The sequence below is a fragment of the Coturnix japonica genome, chromosome 29 (assembly GCF_054131305.1).
Source record: "Coturnix japonica strain WE chromosome 29, WE-NBRP24, whole genome shotgun sequence".
NCBI classification, from domain to species: Eukaryota; Metazoa; Chordata; class Aves; order Galliformes; family Phasianidae; genus Coturnix; species Coturnix japonica.
The window spans coordinates 13,790-24,332 of record NC_140691.1 but is presented as its reverse complement, the minus strand read 5'-3'; the positions used below and the strand labels follow the sequence as shown (position 1 = coordinate 24,332).

At 51.8% G+C, this 10,543-nt stretch overlaps 1 protein-coding gene across 10 annotated transcripts; it reads right to left on the bottom strand.

Moving 5' to 3' along the window:
- Positions 1–573: 573 nt before the first annotated feature.
- On the bottom strand, positions 574–10,135 carry LOC146755844 (uncharacterized). Of its 10 annotated transcripts, none has more exons than XR_014937855.1 (7): positions 8,675–10,135; positions 7,735–7,999; positions 6,656–6,818; positions 1,646–1,748; positions 1,496–1,559; positions 1,233–1,343; positions 574–1,135 (listed from the first exon to the last, which is right to left on the bottom strand). XR_014937855.1 is itself a non-coding variant. In XM_085525167.1 (7 exons), the coding sequence occupies exons 4-7, from the start codon at positions 1,743–1,745 to the stop codon at positions 1,099–1,101; spliced, it is 312 nt and encodes a 103-aa protein (XP_085381293.1). In that variant the 5' UTR covers positions 1,746–1,748; positions 6,656–6,818; positions 7,735–7,999; positions 8,675–9,014; the 3' UTR covers positions 574–1,098. The 10 variants fall into 10 exon arrangements, 4 of the variants coding, with proteins under 4 accessions (XP_085381293.1, XP_085381295.1, XP_085381294.1 ...); XR_014937857.1 differs by having other exon boundaries at positions 1,280–1,343; XR_014937856.1 differs by having other exon boundaries at positions 7,735–7,833.
- Positions 10,136–10,543: the final 408 nt, after the last annotated feature.

The window sequence follows — 10,543 nt, the reverse complement described above, 5'->3', positions numbered from 1 at the left end:
TAACACAGTAGAAATCACAACTTGCTGCATGATCAAAATTCTACATGTGCTACTCCTGAACCCCAATGACTTCCAACGGTGTTAAATTACCCCTTGATCTCTAAGCAGAACAAAACAACAAAATGCCACACCAATAGTGAATACATAAAAACAAACAACTCCTTGGGCCTCAAGGGGAGGCTGATGCACAGGCCACGGCTGCCAGCGTGCAGCTGGGCTTCCCAGGGCAAACAGCAACACACGGTGCATCCATCAGAAGCTGAAAGAGCCCTCAGGGAAGAGAGGCCAACTCAAGGGGCTGAGCACGGGACACCCTTCTTCCTGCCGGGCTGCTTCCCCTCCTCTGGTTTCTTTCTGTCAGTCCTCAGAGAGCAAGGAGATGCTCACAGCCTGTCACCAGCACTTACGGGTTGGCTGAAAGGCCACAGGTTGGGAAGACCAACAAGGAAACGGGGGAAAACCTGCACTGCACCATGTCAAGGGAGAGACGTGAAGCCGACCGCTTCATCGCCCTGCGATTGCCAGCCCGAGCGAGGGACGTTCTGACCAGCTACTGAAAGAGGCAGCACCAGGTTTAGAAAGTTCGCTTCAATTTTATTGCGTACAAGAAGATTTGGCTTCTATTTATTGCCCCGCCCACACCCCAAAATGAAACCCCAGTGCCCAGGATTGCCGCTTAGCAATCAGTCACTCAGCCTCCAGTCAGACCCAAGGAGAAGCCAAACCCCGGGGCTACGTCACCTCCTCCCTCTCCAGTCCCAGCCAGCCCTATTTCAACCTAACCCTACACCAGGCCTGGACCTCAAGAGACACACCCTGAAGGAACGCAGCGTCTCCAGCTCTTGCCATACACCAAGTCCTGCCTATGTGAAGCCCTCATTGCTTCTAACGCAGCACAAGTCCTTCCTGTCCAGTTCACTTCCATCATCTCCACCGTCCATGACAGGGAAAGCACGGCTGTGCCAGTAAACTGGACTGTTGAGTCAGCAGCTCTTGGTGCCACCTCCGAGGAAGCGTTGCAGGTGGTTCTGCTGTCCTTTGTAGCTTCTTGCTCAAGCCCTCATCGTTGCTTTCTGCTTTCCTTCTCGGCTTTCTTCCTCAGCTGAGTAGCGCTTGCCTTGCCTCGGCAAGCTTGCTGCAAGAGGGAAAAAAGAGGCACTATTTCACTCACGCACGCTGCCAGCACAGTCTGACTTAGAGAGCTGCTCGCAAGATATCCCTGGGCTACAAACCCAAGAACAAGGAAGGACACAAAAGTCACATCTGCATTGTCTGTTACCGCATGCCAAGGAAGAGTCCTCACACTCGAGCACTGCCCCACTTGCAGCTGAGGGGAGGAGGAGCTGGAAAGGACAGGTGGACAGAAAAGAAGGGAAAAGCTGAAGAGGCGAGAATCAACTTCTCCCCGAGGCAGATCACACCTTTGTGGCCACTCTTTTAGGAATGCTCACCATTCCTAATCCTAGCGTTAGCAAGATGAAAATTCACCACCTACCTTTCCACGCTCCTCGCGTACGCACTGAGGGCCGTGCCGTGGCTGTGCTGCACAACACCAGCGACTGAAAGAAAGCACGCAGAGAGCGGATCTGTTGCAGACAGTGCCAGGAGCTGTGCTTGAACAACGCTTTCGGTAAGGCACTCCTACCTTGCAATGGCCACACTTTGGGAGCTCTGGGACACAGCCACGTGTTGCTCTCCTGAGTCCCAGCTCCATTTCTCAGCCCACTCACGCTCTGCTCCTCCATGTTCTGCAAAGGAAAAGTCCCAAGAGGGAAATTCAGTTCATCGCAGATGTCATCAAACTGTCAGGGCAGTCGCACTCATTGCTCGGGGTGAGCAACCAGCTGCATGCTTACCCAAGGAGCAGCGGTTACTTTTACTTGAGTGTAACAGCCAATGCCTGACTGCAAGTACGAACACTAACCTATGCCTAACTCTAAAATAACAACAGAAACCTATACCTAACTCTAAAATAACAACAAAAACCTATACCTAACTCTAAAATAACAACAAAAACCTATACCTAACCCTAAAGAACAAACAGGAACCTATGCCTAACTCTAAAAAACGAACAGGAACCTATCCCTAACACTAAAACTAAACTGAACACTAACACTAACACTAACTTAACACTACCATCAACAAAAAAGAACATAACAAACACCTAACCTAACAGGGGGAAGATGGAACTGGGGGCCCACAGAACCAGAGGAGCAACAAGGTGGAGGAGCAGAAGATGTTAAATAATGCCACCCAGCTAATGCTGGGGGCAGGGGCCGCGCAGCAGGAAAGGAGCCGAGTGCCTGGACCAGCGATGGTGAAGCTGTGACCATGCCAACGCGGGGCCTGGCACGGTGGTGTGGTGCCAGGCCAGCTATGCCGCGGGCGGATCCACGTCCATGGGCTCCTCTGGAGGGGGATCCACCTCCATCGGTTCCTCCGGAGGGGGATCCACCTCCATCGGTTCCTCCGGAGGGGGATCCACCTCCATAGGCTCCACATGGGTGGTGGTCACAGGGCTGGTCCAGGCATGATGGATAATGGCTCTCTTACCCCTCCTCTGCCTGATGGTCATGGCGGGCCCCCTCCTCCTTCTGACTCCTAGGGCCCCCAGCTCCATCCTCCCACCAGAAACTTCAACCCTCGCCCTCTTTGCAGCAGGCATGGCTGTTAACTGCCACAACTGTCAGAGGCATGCGGCAACGGTGACCATGGTGACATGGAGAGGGTTCTAAAATGGCGGCCGCACTGCTGGCACTGGAGTTCCACATAGGATGAGGAGGGGGCTGGAGGGCAGGGCATGGTACGGGAGCTACAAGGTGCTCCCTGTGCCCAGCGGGCAGCCCTTCTCTCTGGCCAGCAAGAGGGCACAGACGAGCCGGCCCCAAGTAAAGGGCCCTCGGCCTCCTTCACCCTCCTTCACCCTCCCCCTTCTTCCACAAGGGAATCTTTTTGGGCTGCCATACTGTTGTGGTTTTGTATTTTTTTCTATTGGTATTTCACATCATAACATCATCTGGAGATCATAGATTGATCAGTCAATCTATATTGATCTAGATAAGTCCGTGACACAGACGCAGCACGCAGCAGCTCCTGATGGGGCTCCTGAGCTGAGCACCAACAACGGCAGGCTCCAAAGGGGACCTGACTACGCCTGCCTCCTGGGACACACAAGCTCTGCTTTCCATAGTCGCACCCAGCGCCTCTCCTTGTGCGGCACCTCGGCGGATTCAACCCTTACCTACAATTAAGACCTCTGACTGAATTGGAATTCCAGTCACTCTGATTACACCCCACATCCCTGCTGCAGGCCCTCCCACATGCCCACGTGCTGCACCCAGCCACACCGGCTGCCACAGCCCCGCAGCCAGGCGGGGGTTGGTGCTTCATGATCCTTGAGGTCCCTTCCAACCCGGGTCATTCTGTGATTCTGTGATCGGGTTGAAGGGGCTGGCACTGCCCTGAAGGTGAGCGAGAGAAGTTGGCAAAGGAAGGGTGAGTGGCGGGATCCGAGGAGGGCGTTTTGTGTTTGTGTGCGTGTCTGTTGTTTGCCTGATGTGTTTGTGTGCGTTGTTGTTTCAGGTGTCTGAGTGAGGACTCCCTGTGGGAACTGGCAGCAAGCAAAGGAATGGATCGACGGGCCTGGCCGCCGTGTTGGACTGCGGCTGTGGAGCCAACGAAGGTGTGTCCAGTGTCCTTCCTTACATCATTGACTATGTATGAGGTGTACCTATATCTGTGTAACCATTTTACAAGTCAGGGTGCAGGTTTTTGGTGGGGTCCTGACAGTTCCTCAGCTAGAACCCTCTTACCCCTTTGAGACAGGCCGCTTCCGTCTGTAGCTGTCATGCCAGGAGCCAAATAAATTGCCCCATGGTGAAAAACACCAAGACTCCTATGTCTGCACCGACTCTTTAACCATTTGTTTAAGAGGTGGGTTTTTAGGTCCAACTCAGTATCCCTCCCTGCCACTGAAAGTACAGATGCAATAACCACCCGCACACCTGTTCCTTCGATTACCCGCCCCAGTCCCCTGAAATCATCTTTGATAGCCTTCAGGCTTTTTTTACTAACTTCTTCACTGCCAGCCTGAACTATCAGCAGGGGATAGTAGACAGAAGGGCAGATCAGACTGGGAAGTCTCCCAGCAACGTCCCTGACCCGTGCCCAGGGGAGGGAGCACACCTCCCTGCGGGTAGGGTCGGGCCAGCATATAGGGCCTTCCATTCCTCGCCAGTAGGGTTGTGCGCCCATGATGGCAGTAATGAACAAACTGCTGCATCACAAAGATCTTGGCCTGATTAGAAATCTTTGAGTAATGCTGTTACAGCAGACAGAATGTGCTAAGCGCAAGTAGTCTCCTGCACTTCGCATCCTTGCTACTTTGTTCTGGGTGTTGTCACTGAGCAGCGTCTAACACAAATTCTGCCCCGGTCAGCTGGCTGCCTGAGCTTGAGCCCTGATGGCAACACTGTGTGCTTACCCAGGAGCAGCGGTTACTTTTACTTGAGTGTAGCAGCCAATGCCTGACTGTAAGTACGAACACTAACCTATGCCTAACTCTAAAATAACAACAGAAACCTATACCTAACCCTAAAGAACAAACAGGAACCTATGCCTAACTCTAAAGAACAAACAGGAACCTATCCCTAACGCTAAAACTAAACTGAACACTAACACTAACCTAACACAACCATCAAAACAAAGAACAGAGCAAACACCTAACTACAACAGGGGGAAGAAGGAACTGGGGGCCCACAGAACCGGAGGAGCAACGAGGTGGAGGAGAAGAAGATGTTAAATAATGCCACCCAGCTCATGCTGGGGGCAGGGGCCACGCAGCAGGAAAGGAGCCGAGTGCCTGGACCAGCGATGGTGAAGCTGTGACCATGCCAACGGTCATGACCATGACCACGGTGGTGTGGTGCCAGGCCAGCTATGCCGCGGGCGGATCCACGTCCATGGGCTCCTCTGGAGGGGGATCCACCTCCATCGGTTCCTCCGGAGGGGGATCCACCTCCATCGGCTCCACATGGGTGGTGGTCACAGGGCTGGTCCAGGCATGATGGAAACGGGCTCCTTTCCCCCTCCTCCATTTGATGGTTATGGCGGGCACCCTCCTCCTCTTCGGTTCTGGGGCCCCCAGCTCCTTCTCCCACTTAAATCCTCACTACATTCCTCTCGCCCTCGCTTCGTGCTGGACATGGCTGCTACCTGCCCAGCACTCTCAGAGGTGAGTGAGTCGGGTGGAGCCGCAGCAACCAAGGTGACAGCTGTGACATGGGGAAGATTCCAAAATGGCACCTGTGCTGCTGGGAGTGGTGTTCCGCATAGGATGAGGAGGGGGCTGGAGGGCAGGGCACGGCACGGGAGCTACAAGGCACTCCCTGTGTCCAGCGGGCAGCCCTTCTCTCCGGCCAGCAAGAGGGCACAGAGAGCTGGCCCCGAGAAAAGGGCCCTCGGCCTCCTTCACCCTCCCCCTCCTTTCATAAGGGAATCCCCACTTTGGGCTGGGCACCCACATGGAATCATTGAAACTACAACCTACTACTTTGCTTCTACAGCAAGACTATTGTACTGAAATACTACTGTACTTAAAAGCACCTGCAATCACACTACACTCGTTTTTAATATTAAACTCTCAAACTTTCATAGCAAATAATAACATCCGCTCACAAAGAAAATGTGGAGAGGCCACAAAAGAGAAATACCACTCATGAAAACATTTGTATTTAGACATTCAAACTAACAACGTACTTTGTCTTTACCTAACCGTACCATTCTGTGCTAGAAATACGATGTTTTGCTGTAGAGTATAACTTGGAGAACCCAAAAGCAGCTAAAACCTGCTCCACTCAGTAATTTGACCATCCGCTGATATTTGGTTCTTTGCTCCCTTGCTTTCTAGTTGCTCACTCTTTAGACACACGCAAATCACATTGTCAAGGACTACAAAAACACTGTTAGCCAAAAAATTTATGCTGGCAGAATCTTAACGTTAGAAACGTGTAAATTGGTTGCAAAGAAGAAAGTGAAGACCAACACAGTAACCAAATACTAACTGATACATAAGGCTTCTCTCACACATCCTGAAAACAGAACCGCCAGCCTTAATGAACTTTGCTCTTCAGACACTGACTGAAATGCAAGTATTACCTTGTCATGGTTTAATAATTTTGTAATTTTGCTATCAGTATTCCACATCATAACATCATATAAAGCATGAATAGTTTTACTGAATCTGCAACTTACAGAAGAAGACTACATCTCCCAGAGAACAACACGAGGTCACGGGACCTGGACACTATATTAACTCTGTCGCAGGCTAGACTGACGTCTTTCGAGTTCTGGCGTTCAGGGGAGTGTGTGGGAGCCTTCACCGTTTCGCCTAGATTTACAGTAGGCCTCTCGGTTTCGGGACTCATTCTCTCTCCTATTTTGCTTGATTCGTTAGCTCAATTTTCAATTATATTGTATTATACTGTGTTATCCTGTATTTCGATATAGTAATTTAGTAAATAAGTGTGCCTCCTTAGATTGTTGCTGCTGTTTTCTTTTCCTAATTAACTTTTTTTCCTTTCGGCCTAGGGCCCCTGCTGGGCCCACAGTCCCTGTCACGGACGCAGGTGGATTTTTAGTTTAAACCGTGACATACCTGTAGCAGCCTGGATCTGGCAATAGTCAAAGAATCCTTTACGTCCAGCTCCTTAGCATCAAAAGACCACAGATACTGCTGGGGCAGAATTTCATTGAAGCCTTCAAAAGAAGCTTGTGTCTGTTCCTCAGTGCCTCGGGAAAGTCTCCATTCTGCTACCAGCCTGGAAAAGACACAGAAGGATCATTTAAAAGAGGCTACGCTAACCCAAGTTCATCTTTGTTAGTTTGTTTTGAAATGAACCGTAAGCTGTGTTAAGAAAAATGATGGAAAGTGCTGGGGATAGAGCACTGTGTAACTGTATTCTAATTGTATTCCCAACCTTCACCCTGCGCAAACAATTTTAAGTTAAAACCCTATGTTTCCAACCACTCAACTGCAGAAAGCATTTTAGGCTCCAGCAGAAGGCAGCATCTACTCACTGATGATATTAATGAGAGCACAGGAGTCCCTTGCTGTTCGGAGGAAGAAAAAAATGCAGAGCTGTGTTCATCTAATATGTTCCATATTTGTTTCTGTCAATCACGAAACTTTGCTCTGTGGTAGAAACTCCACTCTCCATTAAGAAAAGGGAGAAAAGCAGGCAGGAGACCCAAAGAACCTGAACCCAGGGAGAAGCAGATATTATGCTGAATTCAAGCCTAACCTGTCAGGAGAACTGGAATCGAAAGGAGAGAACGCAACACAGGACACAGAGTGTGACAAAAGAACATTGCTTAAGCTGCAATCTGAGCTCTGCCCGGCTTCCTCAAAACCAGAAGAGAACGGTCTTCTGCAGGTACTCCCTCCTCTCCATCCCAGTGAGTATTTGGCACAACTGCCAATGCCAATACGTTCCTTCTGCAAATGTCACCGTTTCTGTGAAACCTTTCCAGATGACTCGTGACTAAAGCAATTTCTACTCCCTCATTCCTCAAAACCTTCCCACACAAAAGCCTTCACAGATCAGATGGTAAGAAAGAGGGAATTCTACGGCCACAGCAATAAAGCGCGCAGAAAGCCCATCTGTTGCAGACAGAGGAGTGAGCCGTGCTTAACCAACACTGCTTCAGCGCACGCTTACAGTAAGGCACACCTACCTTGCGCTGGCCACGCACGAAGCTCGTGACGCAGCTCCAGGCGGCTCTCCTGGGGCCCAGCTTCATTTCACGGCCACTCACGCTCTGCTGCTGGACATTCTGCAACGGAAAAGCCACCGGATGCAAATCCCATCCCTCGCAGATGGCATCAGACCTCCGCTCTCATGGCAGTCACCACCGCCCTGCCCTGGGCAGCGCTTCCACTGCCCTTGCTCCTGCCACAAGACACCAACGTCTGCTTCTGACGCGGCTCCACCATGGGATCCTGTATGCAATAGAGAAACACACGGAGGCTGCCAGCCACTGCAACACGCGCGCTGTGAAACCCCTGGCACTGCTGAGTCCCAAGAGCAGAGGAGAGAAGCGTTTGCCTGCCATGGACGGGCTGCGGCGGGATTGAATCCTGCCTTCGAATCGGGACACCCCCAGGGAGAGCCTCCCTGGGGACCCAAAGACTGAAATGGAGGCAAGGTAACACTTTGCTATAGAAAGGGAAAGGGGAACTTCACAGAATCCGAGACAAAGGGTAACTGCAGATAGTTTACATTTAAAAGTGCAGGGATAGGGGGAATTACAGACACTTAGTCAAAATAAAACCAGAGAAGAGGGCAATAAAGATAAGAAGAAATTGTCCGGAGACCTCTGACAAGAAGAAGGATTAGATACCCCCGGGCAAGATGATGCTGACATGGGAGAACGATACCAGCAGATAACACCAAGAAGAAAACAGAAGAAGAATTTCACCCCAAAACAACGGCAAGGGTCGCGGGGAACGGGGTCCTAGGGAATGTAATGAATATGTAATCAAACTGAGGAGGAGACTATTGATTACGTATTAGCTTAACCTATATCTGTAACACACTTTTCTCCTTACGGTGTGCAAGTTTGGTGGAGCTCTCCCGCTTGCACCCGGCGCTGCGCAACGCTGGAATAAACATACCTGCTTTAGAACCCATCTTTGGGTTATAGAGTTTGATTCCGCAAGTCATCTTCCTGCCGCACAGCCCAGCACGGCCGGAGCCGCACCACACGATCCGGGCCGGGGCCGGCTCAGGCTCTGCCTCCAGGCTTTTGGGGCCGGCCGGGTGACTCCGCAGCACAGCGAGACCGTGGAGCCGCCCGGGAGCCGCCTCTGGGTGCCGGCAGCGCCGCGAGCTCCTCCCCCGACAGCCCCTCCGTGCCCCCGCCCCGAGGCCCGACCCCGTTCGCAGCACAGAGCCCGCTCCTCCCGGCCCCGCTCATGGCCGCCATGCCGCCATGGCCCGGAAGTGCTCTCCGCCGCCTGCAGGAAGCACTTCCTGTCACTGGCACTGGCACTGTCACGTGGCTCAGGCCGGGCTGGGGCCTGTTGGGGGGGGGCGGCTGCCGGAAAAGGACCCAAAATTCACGTCTCATTTCGTGTCTTTCCTCTCGCTTTCCTTCCTTTACCTTCCCCTTCCCTTCCTTCCTTCCTCGCCCTCGTCCCCTTCCCTTCACCACCTCCCTGTGTCCATTCCAGTGCCTGGCCACCCTTTCTGAGCAGTAATACCTCGTAGTGTCCAGCCTGAATCTCCCCTGTCGCAGCTTGAAGCCATTCCCTCTGGTCCTATCATTAATGACACGAGAGAAGAGGCCGAGCCCCAGCTCACTACAGCCTCCCTTCAGGAAGTTAGAGAGAGCAATGAGGTCTCCCCTGAGCCTCCTCTTCTCCAGGCTGAACAATCCCAGCTCCCTCAGCCGCTCCTCATACGGCCTGTGCTCCAGACCCCTCACCAGCTTTGTTGCCCTCCTCTGAACGCGTTCCAGGGCCTCGATGTCTTTCTTGCACTGAGGGGCCCAAAACTGAACACAGCACTCGAGCTGCGGCCTCATCAGTGCTGAGAACAGGGGGACAATCACCTCTCTGCTCCTGCTGGCAACACTGTTTCCCATGCAGGCCAGGATGCCCTCGGCCTTCTTATTATACAGCAAAGGAATCCCCTGAAAAGGAAACCACAATATCTGGCAACATGAAACAAAGTTCTGATTCGTAAAAGACTGGCAGCAAGGCCTGAATCTCTTGTGTCATCTGCTCTTGATGTATCACATTAGCACTAGGTGGAATGCAGAAGCTTCCTGAGACGTGATAATCAAAACCTAGTCCAATGCCTTTAAAAAAGCCTTTAAGAGATTACTCCTCCTTGTCTGTTTAAAATAAACTTAGGTAATACAAAAGGTTGGAAAATTTTTGGACAACTCCCCAGGGCCGGGCTTTGGAAGGCCGTATTGACGAGAGTCAATCAAGCTCCGGCTGCAGGCGTATATGTGTGTGCCAGTTCTTTAACACAGTAGAAATCACAACTTGCTGCATGATCAAAATTCTACATGTGCTACTCCTGAACCCCAATGACTTCCAACGGTGTTAAATTACCCCTTGATCTCTAAGCAGAACAAAACAACAAAATGCCACACCAATAGTGAATACATAAAAACAAACAACTCCTTGGGCCTCAAGGGGAGGCTGATGCACAGGCCACGGCTGCCAGCGTGCAGCTGGGCTTCCCAGGGCAAACAGCAACACACGGTGCATCCATCAGAAGCTGAAAGAGCCCTCAGGGAAGAGAGGCCAACTCAAGGGGCTGAGCACGGGACACCCTTCTTCCTGCCGGGCTGCTTCCCCTCCTCTGGTTTCTTTCTGTCAGTCCTCAGAGAGCAAGGAGATGCTCACAGCCTGTCACCAGCACTTACGGGTTGGCTGAAAGGCCACAGGTTGGGAAGACCAACAAGGAAACGGGGGAAAACCTGCACTGCACCATGTCAAGGGAGAGACGTGAAGCCGACCGCTTCATCG

Bases quoted from the DNA above. Each gene is read 5' to 3' on its own strand.
- LOC146755844 (XM_085525167.1), bottom strand. From the start codon at position 1,745: ATGGAGGAGCAGAGCGTGAGTGGGCTGAGAAATGGAGCTGGGACTCAG. The intron at 1,344-1,495 runs GTAGGTGGTGAA...TGTCCTTTCCAG, and splicing joins TACGCGAGGAGCGTGGAAAG to CTCCTCCTCCCCTCAGCTGC. The intron at 1,136-1,232 runs GTTTGTAGCCCA...TCCCTCTTGCAG, and splicing joins GTGTCCTTCCTTGTTCTTGG to CAAGCTTGCCGAGGCAAGGC.